This window comes from Cucumis melo, chromosome 8, assembly GCF_025177605.1.
Source record: "Cucumis melo cultivar AY chromosome 8, USDA_Cmelo_AY_1.0, whole genome shotgun sequence".
Lineage (NCBI taxonomy): Eukaryota > Viridiplantae > Streptophyta > Magnoliopsida > Cucurbitales > Cucurbitaceae > Cucumis > Cucumis melo.
Window position 1 is genome coordinate 8,511,491 of NC_066864.1, and position 14,649 is coordinate 8,526,139.

Here is a 14,649-nt window from a genome sequence, read left to right on the forward strand (position 1 = left end):
CATTATCCGTAATAATACCTTCTGGGAGACCATAACGACATATAAGCTCTTTCTTGATAAACTTGAGCACTACTCCCCTTGTAACATTGCAATAAGATGCAGCCTCTATCCATTTAGTGAAGTAATTAATGGCCACAAGAATAAAACGATGGCCATTTGAGGCTTTAGGATCAATGGGTCCAATAACATCCATTCCCCATAAAGAAAATGGCCACGGTGCTGACAAGATATGCAATGGAGATGCTGCTACATGGATCTTATCCATATAAATTTGACATTTTTTACATTCCATTGCATATTTATGCAATCTGATTCCATCGTTGTCCAATAATAACCGGATCTAAGTATTTGTCTAGCCATCATATGTCCATTAGCATGTGTTCCACATATTCCTTCATGAATGTCTGTCATAATTTGGTTTGCTTCCTCTTCATCAACACACCGAAGGAGCACCATATCGTGGTTTCTTTTATAAAGAACTTCACCACTTAAGAAAAAGTTCATGGCCAACCTCCTTATTGTGCGTTTGTCATTTTCTGAAGCTTCATATGGATATTTTCTACACTTTATGTATTGCTTAATGTCAAAATATCATGGCTTGTTATCATTTCCAACATTCATGCAATATGCTGGCACATCTCGCTTTGTAATTTGGATTGGATGAAGTTCAAATTCAAGATTAAGATCAAACATCACTGCCAGAGTGGCTAATGCATTCGTCATTCGATTGTCTTCCCTAGGAACATGGTCAAATGAAATCTTCTCAAAATTTTGAGACAATTTTGTAACGTATTGGCGGTAAGGTACCAATTTAGCATGTCTTGTTTCCCATTCTTCCTTGACTTGATGTATCACTGACATCGAGTCACCCAAAACTTTCAACTTTTTAACACTCATATCACATGCTACTTGAAGTCCCATAATGCAAGCTTCATATTCAGCGAAATTGTGAGTGCATTCAAAACATAACTTGGCCGTTAGGGGGAAAACCTTTCCTTCTGGAGAAATTAGCACAACTCCAATCCCATGTCCCAACTCATTTGAGGCACCATCGAAAAGCATAATCCATGTCTCATGATCTCTAGCATTCTTTTCAACTAGAAATATGTTATCATCCGGGAAATCAATCCTCATAGGTTCGTAATCTGCTACTGGTTGAGCAGCTAAATAATCAAATCGTAGGACTGGAAGTGGTTGAGATAAAACAGGGAAAAGATATGAATTTTTAATTATTGTTTTCTTTTCCTTTTTTTTCTTTTTTTTCTTTTTTTTTTTTAATTAAATTCAAATTCAAATCAACTTAATTTAATTAAAATTAATAAATAAAATAAAGTAATAAAATAAAGTAAAGTAAATGTAAAAAATAAATGGTCAAAATATGGTATCTACGGTATTACAAGAAAATAACACAGTTAACTCATGGATTCTAAGATACTAATTTAACATTGATTAGTTTTAATAATTATTGTCCTAAGATGTATTTGAAGGTTAAATAAACAAAGATATTGTAAATTTCTCACAAGATAGCAAAGTTATATCGGAAGTACACCAATTTAAAACTTTCAAGTGAACATAACCCAATTGATACATATTGTTGTTTAAGATGAAATTTGTGACTCGAACCCTCTCTCATTCCCTATTGTATTAAAAGAAAAATGAAGGTCATGAATCATTATCTCGTAGTCCACACTTTTTCAATAATCTCAATATTACTTCCAATATCTTACTTTCCTCTTGTTTCTTTTCTATGAATGGTTTTGTAAAATAAAGGTAATATCATCAAAAGAATAAGTTACGATAAACTGAGATAGACTATTATATATGTTTAACTTTAAATCTTAGTCGACACAGATAATAACTTGTCATAGTTTGAAAAGTTCAGTTACTCAAAATAAAAATTAAATAATTTATATATTTTGATAATAGAAATATCGGAAGGAAGGTTTGTTATTGAACAGAGACACAAAATTGAATTCACACTACAAGTCACAACAAACTCTCATCTTCATACTTTAGCTGTACAAGAACCCCACTTGCCTTTTCTTATTCTTAATTACTAAAATTAATTTCATTTGTTGTTTTCAAATATCTTTTCAACTCCTTTTGTTTTTTTTAAAGAAAAAAAAAACATAAAAGGCCACCACATGTGTGTGCTTGAATAATATTTATGGTAATTTTACCATGTGATTAATAAAAAAAAGAAGAAGAAGAAGAAGAAGAAGAAGAAGAAGAAATTTAAAATATAAACATCAGTATGTACAAAGTTGAAAGTGAAAAAGAAAAAAAAGAAAAAAAAAAACATATGTAAATTAAAAATCATAAATTATGGAAAGGAATTATGGGGAAACTTAATCTGAAATTGATTGTCAAATTAAAAACGTGAAAAAGTTCATATAAAATAAATGAAAATTGAGCATTATTGGCAAAGCCAACATATCTAAGTCAGTCTCCCTCTTTGAAACCAAACAAAAACAAGTAGAGGTTTTTGTGAGTTTCCCCATTACCATACCTTTCTTTGGATGATGGGACCTCTCAATCTCATTCTAATAGTACCACACTTAAAACACACCACTATTTTCTATTACTACAAAAATAAAATTAATTATACTCCATATATATTGGTGGTGGATCCCCACAAACATTTTTACAATTATTATTTAACACCTTATTAAATACTTTATTATAATTATTAACTTCTTTTTTTGGATAAAATAATATGAAATCACGCATGTATATTTATTTAAAACCAATGTGAAATAGGTTCTTAAGAAATAAATATCTTAATATCAAAACTATTATATTAATATTGAATCTTCTAGTATTTATCCAAATAAATAAATCTATAGTGTAACATATTTTTAGTTTTTCTTATTATTTGCTTTGCAAACTAAGATAATTTACGCATCTCGAATGCATATTATTATAACACAAACAATATAATATCTTATAACTATAATAATTAAATTCTTGTTATAAACGTTTATTTAGTTATTAAAATGTTCTAATCATGGATGTTATAACTTATATTATATTATATCTTTGTATATATATATATAATATTTTGAAAGGAAGCGAATTGAATGGCTAAAAATAGAGATGGGAAAGAGTAAGAAGAGATAAGAAAAAAAGAAGATTTTTAAGTTCTTTTTATATATATATATATATATATATATATATATATATAAAATGTATGCGTTTGGTTTTTTAGTTTTAAAGATGTGTCTTTACTGTAAAGGCTTATAAATCAATTTGATCAGTGGGATTTTAAAATGTAAATTTTTAGCTTCTTAAAATCTCTTCTTTACTATATTAGAAGGGGCTTTTACTCCTACATTTTTCATAAACTTCCATATTACCTTTCGTCAATTGGTCGTGACTTTTCGAATTAAATCTTAGGTCACTTAGTGCATTTAATGTTGATGGAACGTGACTCTTCGAGATGGAGGTATTTTACATTGGTATGTTAGTTCTTTCAATATCATAAAAGAAAAACAAAATCAATAAATGTATTTATATTATTAAAAAATAATTTAATTAATAAGATCCAAATTTTAGAATTTAAAAAATAAAAGATTTAATTGAATAAAAGTAATAATCGATGAAATGAAATAATGGATCAAACTTAAAAATATTATATAAATTACAATAGTGGATTATTAACCAATTAATTCAATAATATAATTACTGTAACACTTTTTTTTTATCTTTAAATTAAATAGAAGATTTTTTTTTAATTACTATAATAAAATATTAAAATAAAAATTATTACATCATATAATTTCTAATTTTATTTATTGTTAGGAAACTAATTGGAAGTACAAGATTTTATATGCATTGCATTACATGTGTTTCTTGACCAGTGGATTTAAAAGACCATAGAAGGTATTTTTTGTTTAAACTTTCAAAAGTTTTAAAATTGTGAAAAAATCTATAGTGTAACACATTTTTAGTTTGCCTTATTACTTGCTTTGCAAACTAAGATAATTTACGCATCTCGAATGCATAATATATAAAAATAATTTATAACTCAATTATAATATCTTATAACTATAATAATTAAATTCTTGCTATAACCGTTTATTTAGTCATTAAGATGTTTTAATCATGGATGTTATATATCATATTATATATTATATATATATATATATAATATTTTGAAAGGAAGTGAATTGAACGGCTAAAAATAGAGATGGAAAAGAGTAAGAAGAGATAAGAAAAAAAGAAGATTTTTTTTTTTTTTTTTTTACTTTCTATTTTAGGAATAATACATTGATGTTAGATGACTCAAAAGGAACTCATAGATTGAAACTAAAAGAAAAAAATATAGATTAAAATGAAAATGAAAGATATAGTTGATTATATGGAGCAAAAATGTTGAAGAATAATATAAGGTGGGGAAAAATTGATGGAGAAAGTGTGGCGGTGGCGGTGGTGGTGGTGGTGGCAATGGCAACGGCGGATGTATTATTAAAAAGGCGAAACTCCGGAGGATACATATGGAGATAATATGGTCCCCTGAAATTATAAATAGTACACACACTTCTTTCTTCCTTTCTTTACTAAAATTAATTAATAGTTGAATCGTTGATTTGATTTGATTTGATGGTCACCTGGGGGCTTGGGGCTTGTAGGCCACCCACCCAGACTTATGTCAACCAATGGGTGCGGTTTAGAAAGTTTTATTATGTCAATCAAATTATTGAAGTCTTACTCTCATTTGATGCTAATATCCATCCTATCTATAACCATTTTGAATATCAATAGATTTTATTATAAAAATCTAAATATATTTAAATACATATTTTATCCTTCATAAACAACTTAGCATGACTATTGTTTTTTCATATGAAAACTATCAAATAATAGAAAAACCGACCATTATTTACAGAAAAATCAATTATAATAAAAAAAAAATTTAGTGACTTTTTATAGAGCATTAATGTGTTTGGTTTTTTTTCTCTCTTTTTTTTTCTTTCTGAAAAACACCTTATTTATATTGTATTTATTTTAGTAATATATATATATATATATATATTGAAAATAAAACTGAGTGACATTTTGTTTTTTTAGTGTTTTTATATTATGATTTTACAGTACAATGTACTTACTTCCATCGATGTCTAATAATTCAAAGAAATGTCTAATATCATGACATCGATTGAAATTTAATACTACCGATCAAATTGATCTTTTTCTTCTTTCCTGTATACATACAATACGTATGTACATATATATATACATACTTAATTTTCTTTTTCCTTTTAAAATTTACAATATAAAACTATACATATTAATTTCAATGGTGGTACGTTTACCCCTCGAGAATTTAGAACTTTTCACATCAATGAACATAAAAAACAATCTGTTGTAACTATTGTGTTTGATGTCTTAAAAATTATGTCTATTTTCTTACTTTTTTTATTATTATTATTAAGTAAAATACTTATATTTTTAGCCAAATTCTACAAACAAAAATATATTTTAAAAAATCTACACTTTTTAGTTTACAAATTTTGATTTGTTTTCTTTTTTTTTAAAACATAAATAAAAATATATATCAAAGCATGAAATTTAACGATAAAAGAAATGTTTGCAAACTTATTTTTCAGAAAACCAACCAAAACGGTTAGCATATAGAGATTAAACAATTTATTTTAAAAAAATTAATTGATCCACAAAAACATAACTATATTTCAAAACATCTTAAATGTCTCAAGTTTATCATTTTTTCTCATTGTATGTTAGGAGATTTTTTTAGTATAATAATTGTGAGATAAAAGATTAAATCATCATACCAATTTTTATTGAACTCTTTTGGTGTATTGACAAGATATTAGGGTAACCAATTATAATAAGTTTCTAATTAATAATAACCTAACAAAGTCCTTAATTTTTTTTTTTTACAATGATATGTTTATAAAGTTCACAGTTTCCATTAAAATGTCTTCAATTTAAAATTTGAAAAAGTCTAATAAATTTATCCACGTTTAGTTCTCAATCAAATAAACATTTGGCATATTGAAAAAACTTAAATAAATTGTTTTATGCATCAAATTTAATTTTTTTCCTAATAATCGTATTAATATTTTTTAAAAAATGTAAAGTAGTTTAAAACTTTTATAAATATAACAACACATTCACATTTTTAAAAAATTGAATAGGTTTTAAGACTTATTTAATATAATATCGAGATTTTAAGAGTTTATAAGATACAAAATTGAAAATTTAAAGATATATTAATCCTCCGAAAAGTAATACATAGAGTAAAAATAGAATCAAATTTAAAAATTAAGGAACTCTCCCTTATAATTTGAACTTATACGAGCTTTGTGTGTTCATATCTTAGAACTTTATTGAGTCCGCTACTAACAATGGGGCATTTCTTTCTTTGACAAGGGAAGCATATGGCACAAATTTAGCCACCAAAATAGTTAAATTTATATTTGTAAAAAGTTTTAACTAAAAGGTAATAGTTAAAAATTTAAAATACGATTTAGAAATTAAATAGAAACTAAATCCGTACGTTTTTCTTTTGAAAATAACAAATAAAAAACAAAGACATTCTCTTGCCAAACCAATACGGATGGGAAGTAATAATTATTATTTTGGGACCTTGAAACAAAATTAAATGATGAGTGTATAGCAATTATCAAAGATGCACATGCACACATGATATTTTGTTGATGGAAACTTTACAATTATTTTGTCTCAAAAAGAAGAAGAAAAGATTTCTATCATTGTTTGTTGTGTTATAATCATTTCCCACCAATGACCATGGATTGTGTTGAAAATGAACCTTCTTTCCATTTTGTAGAGTGGGCAATAATAATGGTTTTCCATTTTCTAAAGTGAACAATAATATGATTTTCGAGGAAAAAGTGTAATAATATTGTACCGTTGTATTTCTTAAATTGCTTGTTTTTTAGTACAACAATCATAAACTTCGTGATTACTAGTACACTTGAACGTTAATTAAATTAATTTTTTTTTGGTCGTGTTTGACATGGTTTTTTATTATATATAAGTCTAAATTTCTTTTCTTATTGATAATATATTTTAGAATAGTATTAGCTTTTTAAGATTCTTTTTTAATGAAAAAAATCCACGTAAAACGTTCCAAAATAAATAACGGCATAAAAAAGGCATCAAATCGTGAAGCACATTTCCTAAAAGTGACAGTTCATAAAGATTTCAAATCTCAATGTTTCATAGTAATACTTAGTCTTCATAGGTTATATTTATTTAATAGTAAGCATCAAAGATGGTATAATAATATGGAAAACATACTGAATTAATTAGTTAAATTTATTGTTGTTTATCTAGTGAAAGATAATTATATTTGAAAATTAAGTAAAATCCACTAGTCGATGTTATTTACCGTAACAAACATTATTACAATATATTTATAATAATTTTAATTAAATAAAAATATGAATTTAACTACGTTAGCGATTATAAACCTTTGATCTATCATATTATACTAATTTTGATTACAGATTGTGGTAAGCATGGCCTAAATTTGAAAGTTAAAATCCCTCCTTCCTCCACATTTGTTGTTCCTAGAAGTCCCTACAAACAAATTTTCTTTTATCAACATTTAAGCAATTAGTTGTTTTTTATTGTCATGTTTGGAAATCCAAAAGAGCTATGTGTTCCATCAAACTTCACATTTCAATTGTCAGATGATCCAACTTTTTTCAATACTTCACAGTTCTGTCGTTGGATTGTTGGGAAAATGTTACATTGCATAACTAGTATTTTATTGTTTCCATCATTCTGAATTTTATAAATTGACTTGTTATTTTGTTTGATGATGAACTTTTAATTATTTTATTATGGATTAGTTTTTTATGAACATGTCGGATCGCTGCTAAGGTTTATTTTACATTATTTCATTAGGTTGAACTTTCTACGTTATGAATTGGGTCCACATTAAAATTTTCTTGTTTTACAATATATACTAAGAAAATCATAGATGACTGCTAACATTAATAAAAAAAAAAAAAAATGAAAACTCACGTAAACTTTTATTGGTATATAAATGAAAATTTGAAGGCGCTAATGTAATATAGAGCTTATGATAATCGGACACTTTAATCCAATTGATATGATGCTTATAATATTCTAAAATTAAAATTTAATTGATTTATTTTGATGGGGGAAATATTAAATTAATTAATTAAGGGAATGATTGTTTGGAATTAGATTCGATAGGGACACTGCACCAAACTGACATCACAACTCACAACATACTCTTTATTTTTTAATTCAATCTTTTCCCCTTGTGAACTCCGACCCTCATCTTCTTCTTTTTAAGCCCTCCACATGATCATCCTTTTACCCCTTTTTTGTTTGTATTTCAATTTATTTCGCATCCTTTTATTCTTTTCAAAAATACTCCATACCTCACTGGGTTTTGGTCAAATAATTCTCCTCACTCTCTTTCATCTTAATTCATACACATTCCTACTTACCTCGTTCTCAATCTTATTCTTCTAATTACTCGTTCTTAAAACTTATGTATATCGTTTCATTAAAGAGAGATTTATAAATTAAAGTAATAAGTGCGAAAACAAAAGTAAATGTCATGGTGTAATTGTGCATCAAGGAACAATCTTGCATGTTTTCGTAGAGTTTACAAATAATTTCACTGTGTAATTGTGCAAATTAACAAAGGTTTTCTTTATAAAAGAATAACAACTTTAGATTAGATCATTAGAAAATAATAGAAGTTGGAAATCTGTAAATTAGAATTCATGAATAATGGAAAAAGGACGATAAATTTCAAAGCAAAATAATTAATATTAGTTTTATTGACCAAAGTCAACAGATCTAACAAAGAAAAAAAAAAAAGAAAAGAAAAGGTAAGGGTTTTTGTTACTTTACCGATTAAGCATTGTTTGGAATTTGGAGGGTGGGGGCAAATAGGCCATATAACTCAAAACTTTAGTTTTAGTTCTTTTAATTAAATAGAGTGGTTGAGTGATTGATGTTTCGAATTAAAATGCTCCTTTATTTTCTTTTTTTTTTTATAAATAATTTCATAAATAATAAATTTCTCCATTTCTCTAATATGTTTTTAAAATTCAATTTTAATCTGGACGACGCATAAATGAATGCGTAGAAGTATTAGGCCATGTGTTTAGGGTTTAGGGTTCTATTTGACAGCCTAAAAGTAGGGATGAAAAATCTAAGGTTATAGTTTGGATCAAATGATAATTACTACTTCAATAATGGAAGAACACGCAAACAAACAAATTTAGAGAAGAAGCCAAAGTTATATTTGGTTTTGGGGAAAGAAAATGGGCTACGCATTAACTAAAAATAACAAACATTGCATTAAAACAAATGAAAAGAATGGAAAACAACGAAGAAAAAGATAAGCCACTTATATTTGAATGTGTGATAGGGAATTGTGGAGGTTTTCTTACTATGCATGTGCTTCTAAAATTCTTTTTGCATGTTGTCGTTGTTGCTACAACGAACATGTCTTATTTCTATAATATTTATATTAGTTTTTCAACACATTGAATGATACATGTATTGGATATTTTATGAGTTAAATTCACCTTCTTGTAAAAAGGGAAGAGTGAGAACGCAGTTAAACGTTTTCTTCTATATTTTAGATGCTATACAAAAAGTTTCTTAGTGCAATGTGGGACATATCTTCTCCATGGACAATTTTGTTGGCATGCCTCAATTTATAAATTTTGAATTTTCAAATGTTGTAAAATTAATTTTGGAATCTTTATATTCTTCTTTATGGTATATTTTTCTAACAATATATTACATTTAAAACACATTGGTCACACATTTAGACACCAATTTCAAGTTATGTTTCACTGTGTTGTTGTCTATATTGAACAAAGATGTTCTATATGAAAAAAAATATATTATTAATATAATGTACATACATATATATAATTGAAAAAAAAAATAGAACAAACAAAAAGTTTCTATGGTGCAGTAAAAATAAGCATTGTCAGATATGCTATTATTTCTTGTGATTGATTCATATATATATATATCAAAATAAATATGCAATTGACATAATTGACTCATATCTATGTAGTATGTACTATATATTAATTATCTTGTGCACAATAATCATGATGTGCAAGCAAACAATTATGCTATGTAATTCTGCATGAAGTGGTTGTCAATATTGGTCCCGTTTTATCTCTCAATTCAATCTGGTGTACTTGTATGAATTTTTATATTATTGCAATACAATGCGGCATAGTTTGTCGCGTACTCGAATTGTTTTAACATTCCATCTAAAATGTTACTCGACGAGAGTACAAGAGAATGCATAAAATTAAATCAAATATTTTAATCATAATTATAATGATTAGGTATAATAAATATCATAGTTGAAAAAGGATCGAAATCAATAATTATATTTGTTTGTTGATATGAAATCTTACATGAATTTTCCCTTGATTGTGCATAAATCAGTTAAATGATATTTGATATTAGATCAATATATTTGTAATAACGCAACACTTTGTATGCATTTTACTCTTTAGTTAATTTTGATTTTTTTTTTCAATTAGTTTTCTAGTCTATTTGTGTGAATTTATATCTCTAACAATACCAACTTTTCGTTTTGAATAGGGAGATTCAAATACTTTTGAAACAATTCATTCCATTTTGCGTCTACAACCATTCTTCCCATCGTTTTCATGTTCCAAGTAAACACAACTTGTTAACAATTAAACAAAAAATATATATTAAATTAATTTTATAATTATTTTAGAATATTATTTTATTTATTTAATTAAGTTGCTTAAATGTTGGTAAGCAGCCTAAAGTCCTAAAAAAAACATTACAAAATATGAAACATCACAATTTATCTGCAATGAAATACGACATGTCTATTATATCACGACACAAAGAAAATATTGAAAGTAAATATTTAGTGAAAAGTTGAACTCAATAGGTAAATCTTGAAACCTAATAATCAAATTGGAATAAAAAAAAATATTAGATTGTTACAAATTTTACTATATTCCCTATTTTTTTAAGAAACGTTACTATATGTAATAATACCTCTGATATATATATATATATATATATATATATATATATATATATATATATATATATATATAATTGCTATATTGCTGAGTGTTCCAAAAGAAAGGGCAGTGTTTTTGCTCTTTGCCATTAGGATAAGAAAATTATTTGAGATTTGAGGTGTTTTCTTATTGATTGTTTTAGCAAAACAAATCTTCTTTTGAGTTAGATTTTTTCCAACTTTTTTTAGTGAAATTGCATCGGTGGGCAGAGAATTAATTGAATGTAGGTACGGACGTGAATTAATTAATACAAAATTGAGGTTTAAATCCTAATCTTAATATCTTGTTTTATTTTCGTGGTTAACTTTTATTTTAATTTAAATATCTTTAAAATCAAAAGGTAATTAATAAAGTAAAATCGATAATAATTGAAGTTAAAATTTATTTTCTAGATGTTGATGCAAACATTGTGTTAGTTTGTAGAGTAATGGTATATTTTCTTAAATATAGATATTTTTTGGATAATAACAAAAAATTATATACCTAAATATAACCAAATTAAAAAACACAAAGGAAAGAATACATAAAAGTAATAATTTCCAAAAATACTCTATATCGATGAATACATCGAATGAAAAAGAATAGAGAAGCTAAACAGACCGACTCCTAACGAGGATCATTGGGAAACCCAACGCTTTATTAGAGAAGTTCAAAAGTCGTCTCGAAAATTTCAGATCCATATATATATATATAAACAAAGATCCTCATTCGGATATAAAATCAAACGACATCACTGAAAATGGCAGAATCATCAACCAACAAAAACAAAGCTCGTGCAAGCAAATACAGCAGCGACGAAGAAGAAGAAAATCGAAATATTGACTTGGGGTTGTCAATGAAAAGTTTGAGTCTTGGCCCAAAAAAGAAGCTTTTGATCATGGGAATCGGTGGATTTCTTTGTCATAGAGTCTGTTATCGTTACCGCAGAGAAACGATCCCAAAACATCGTCATCCTGATGCATCCTATGGCAGTTTCTATGGTCTCACCATTCTCCTTTTAATTTTCTTCTCAATGATTTATCATATTATTATTATTATCTTCATTTTTTTACTTATTTTTTCTTCTTTTTTTTTTTTTTATATAAAATCGGAATTTATTTTCTTTCCTTTTACTATCCTATCTTAGGTTGCATCTGTTTTAATAAGAGCTACTTTTTTAATCAAATCTTAAATATTTAATACGATGTGTTGCTAAATCTCTATCCATTCTCACACTATGCACAAATTACATTTCTTATTTCTAATTTAGTTGTCCATATCTCTATGCTAGTTTACAAGCGACCATTCTGTGAGGACTTCATGAAGTTCTGCTTAGAGAGGTTTGAAGTTGGTATATGGTCTTCAGCAAAAGAGTTAGTGATTCTCAAATTAATTTTGACAAAACCGTATTATATTTGCAACTAATTATTATTTTGACAATTTTGTTTTCTAACAAGTTTGTATTATTTTCAAACGTGTGCATGTGTGTATATATATGTATATAGATGGTACTTGGACAGTGCTTTGGATTCTATAATGCATGGATTGAGACGCAAACTTCTATTTGCATGGGTAAGCAATATATTTAGTACCCAAATTCTGCAATGAATTATATTGTTAGCCTTATTAAAAATTGGTGTCTAATTCAATTTTATTATTTTTTGTTTGTTGTGGTTTTTTATAGGACCAAGGAAAGTGTACTAAGACCTGTTTTTTTGACTTGGAGAAGAAGTTCAAACCCATTTTTCTCAAGGAATTGAAGAAAGTATGGGAAGGCAATGGAGTTGGAATTTCGAGGCCTTCAACACAATTTTGTTCATCCAATACACTCTTAATTGACAATGAGCCTTACAAAGTTTTGTTGAATCCGGTCAGTATTCAACTGCTAACTTTGTCATTTGTTTCTTTTTTTTTTTTTTTAATAAAAAAAGTACTTAGATTAGGTATAGCCTCAGTGATTGCTATTTCTATTTTTTTCTAACCTAACATCTTTGCCTTGGGATTCCTTTGGATCCCTAAGATTTTTATGTTTTTGACTTTGTATGAATTATATATGCAGCCTCACACTGCTATATTCCCAAAGGAGTACAAGGCAGATGATATTGACGACGATGCTTTAGGAGCTGGAAGTGAACTAAGACGTTTCCTTGAAAAAGTTGCCGAGGCCAAAGATGTTCCTAATTTCATCAAACACAATCCATTTGGAAACCCACCCATTTCTCCATATCATCCGAATTGGGATTATTATTCCAAAATCATTTCAACATATGAGAAATAGTTAATTTCTACCTACGGCTATCATTTTGATTAATGTTAATTCATATGTAAAATGCTTAATTAACTTATGAATTTAATAGTATCTTTTTGGAAGTCTGGAATTTGATGATCATCTATTCTTCATATCTTATTTAGTAATGTCAAAGAATGTGTTCTCTACGTATATAGAAGATACACAAACGATTAATAAATTCCCAGTTGTTTAGAATATAGTGCAGGAGGTTGAGGCTGTCTTGAAAGTAAGAAGAAGTGGCTTGTTTTTTATGTTTAAATTGGTGTTCTTCAATGGAGTGATATGATGAGGCATGAGGTTGTGTGGAACAAGTGAATGTACCCATGAAAATGTGCGTCGGTAGTTATGGGAAACAAAGAAGGTTGGTTTAGATTAACGTAACGATGACATGCTTGGAAGAGTTTTCGAAAGAGGTTTATAGGAATTTAATTTAGATAGCAATTTTAAGACCGTTAATAATCAATTTTGTGGTGTTTGGAATTGGAAATAGTTTTAAACACTTTTAATTGTTTGATGCTAATTTAAGCCATGATTTGTAGTTTGTGAAAATTAAGATAATTGGACCCTGATTCAACTTCTAAATTCATTTAGTGCTAGGAAAATTATTGTTCTGTTATTTTCAATCTATGTTTTAAGAAATCCGGCTGGCATGAATTTTTTTTTGTAAACCTTTTGTTTTTTTTTCGTATGTTTGCAATTAAATTTAATTTTTTTCGTATATTTGCATGGATAATGTGCATGTATTCATTAAAGTTTATGTTTGATTCTTTGAGTTTCATTTAAATTCGATTATTTTATGCCATTTTTGTGTGTAAAATCACTAACCTTAGTTATAATTAGTTAATGCCGTCTTAGAGATTGAAGTTTGATTTTATTGGATTTTTATCCTACAGTTGTTGCATTAGAAAAAAATAATATTAAAGTAATATTGTATCGTTTTTACGAGAAAAAAAATCTAAATCATGAAATACGTGCGAGAATTGAAAAACAATTAGAATTCTCAATATTAAACACCACAAGAGTTTGTCTATTCTGACTTTAAATTGTTTTAGGATAAATTATGAAGTGAGTTTATACTATTAGTTTATTTTCGTTTTTTCCACGATTTCTATCGATTTTTGCTGTATAACTTTGAATTTACTTGGTTTACTGAAAATTATTATTACTAGCTAACCAATTTTAATAAGAAAACAAAATCAAAATATATTAATAACTAAAATTTAACAGTATACACCAAAACAAGCCCTAAAATATTTGATTTAAATGGGATTTTAACTTTAGAATTATTAATATATTTTT

General features: G+C 26.8%; 2 protein-coding genes across 2 annotated transcripts; one reads left to right on the forward strand and one right to left on the reverse strand.

Moving 5' to 3' along the window:
- Window positions 1–591: 591 nt before the first annotated feature.
- LOC103500971 (uncharacterized) lies at window positions 592–1,134 on the reverse strand. The gene has a single exon (XM_017047390.1). It carries the CDS (start codon window positions 1,132–1,134, stop codon window positions 592–594), a length of 543 nt encoding a protein of 180 aa, XP_016902879.1.
- Window positions 1,135–11,630: 10,496 nt separating this feature from the next.
- LOC103500865 (uncharacterized) lies at window positions 11,631–13,460 on the forward strand. The gene is made up of 5 exons (XM_017047393.2): window positions 11,631–12,061; window positions 12,352–12,433; window positions 12,566–12,632; window positions 12,745–12,930; window positions 13,120–13,460. Exons 1-5 carry the CDS (start codon window positions 11,821–11,823, stop codon window positions 13,336–13,338), a joined length of 795 nt encoding a protein of 264 aa, XP_016902882.2. The 5' UTR covers window positions 11,631–11,820; the 3' UTR covers window positions 13,339–13,460.
- Window positions 13,461–14,649: the final 1,189 nt, after the last annotated feature.

What these genes read in the sequence shown, in the direction of transcription:
- LOC103500971 (XM_017047390.1), bottom strand. Translation starts at nt 1,134, where the DNA reads ATGAGGATTGATTTCCCGGATGATAACATATTTCTAGTTGAAAAGAAT.
- LOC103500865 (XM_017047393.2), top strand. Translation starts at nt 11,821, where the DNA reads ATGGCAGAATCATCAACCAACAAAAACAAAGCTCGTGCAAGCAAATAC. An exon ending in ATCCTATGGCAGTTTCTATG is followed by an intron (nt 12,062 to 12,351) that starts GTCTCACCATTC and finishes TCTCTATGCTAG; the next exon opens with TTTACAAGCGACCATTCTGT. An exon ending in ATATGGTCTTCAGCAAAAGA is followed by an intron (nt 12,434 to 12,565) that starts GTTAGTGATTCT and finishes ATATGTATATAG; the next exon opens with ATGGTACTTGGACAGTGCTT.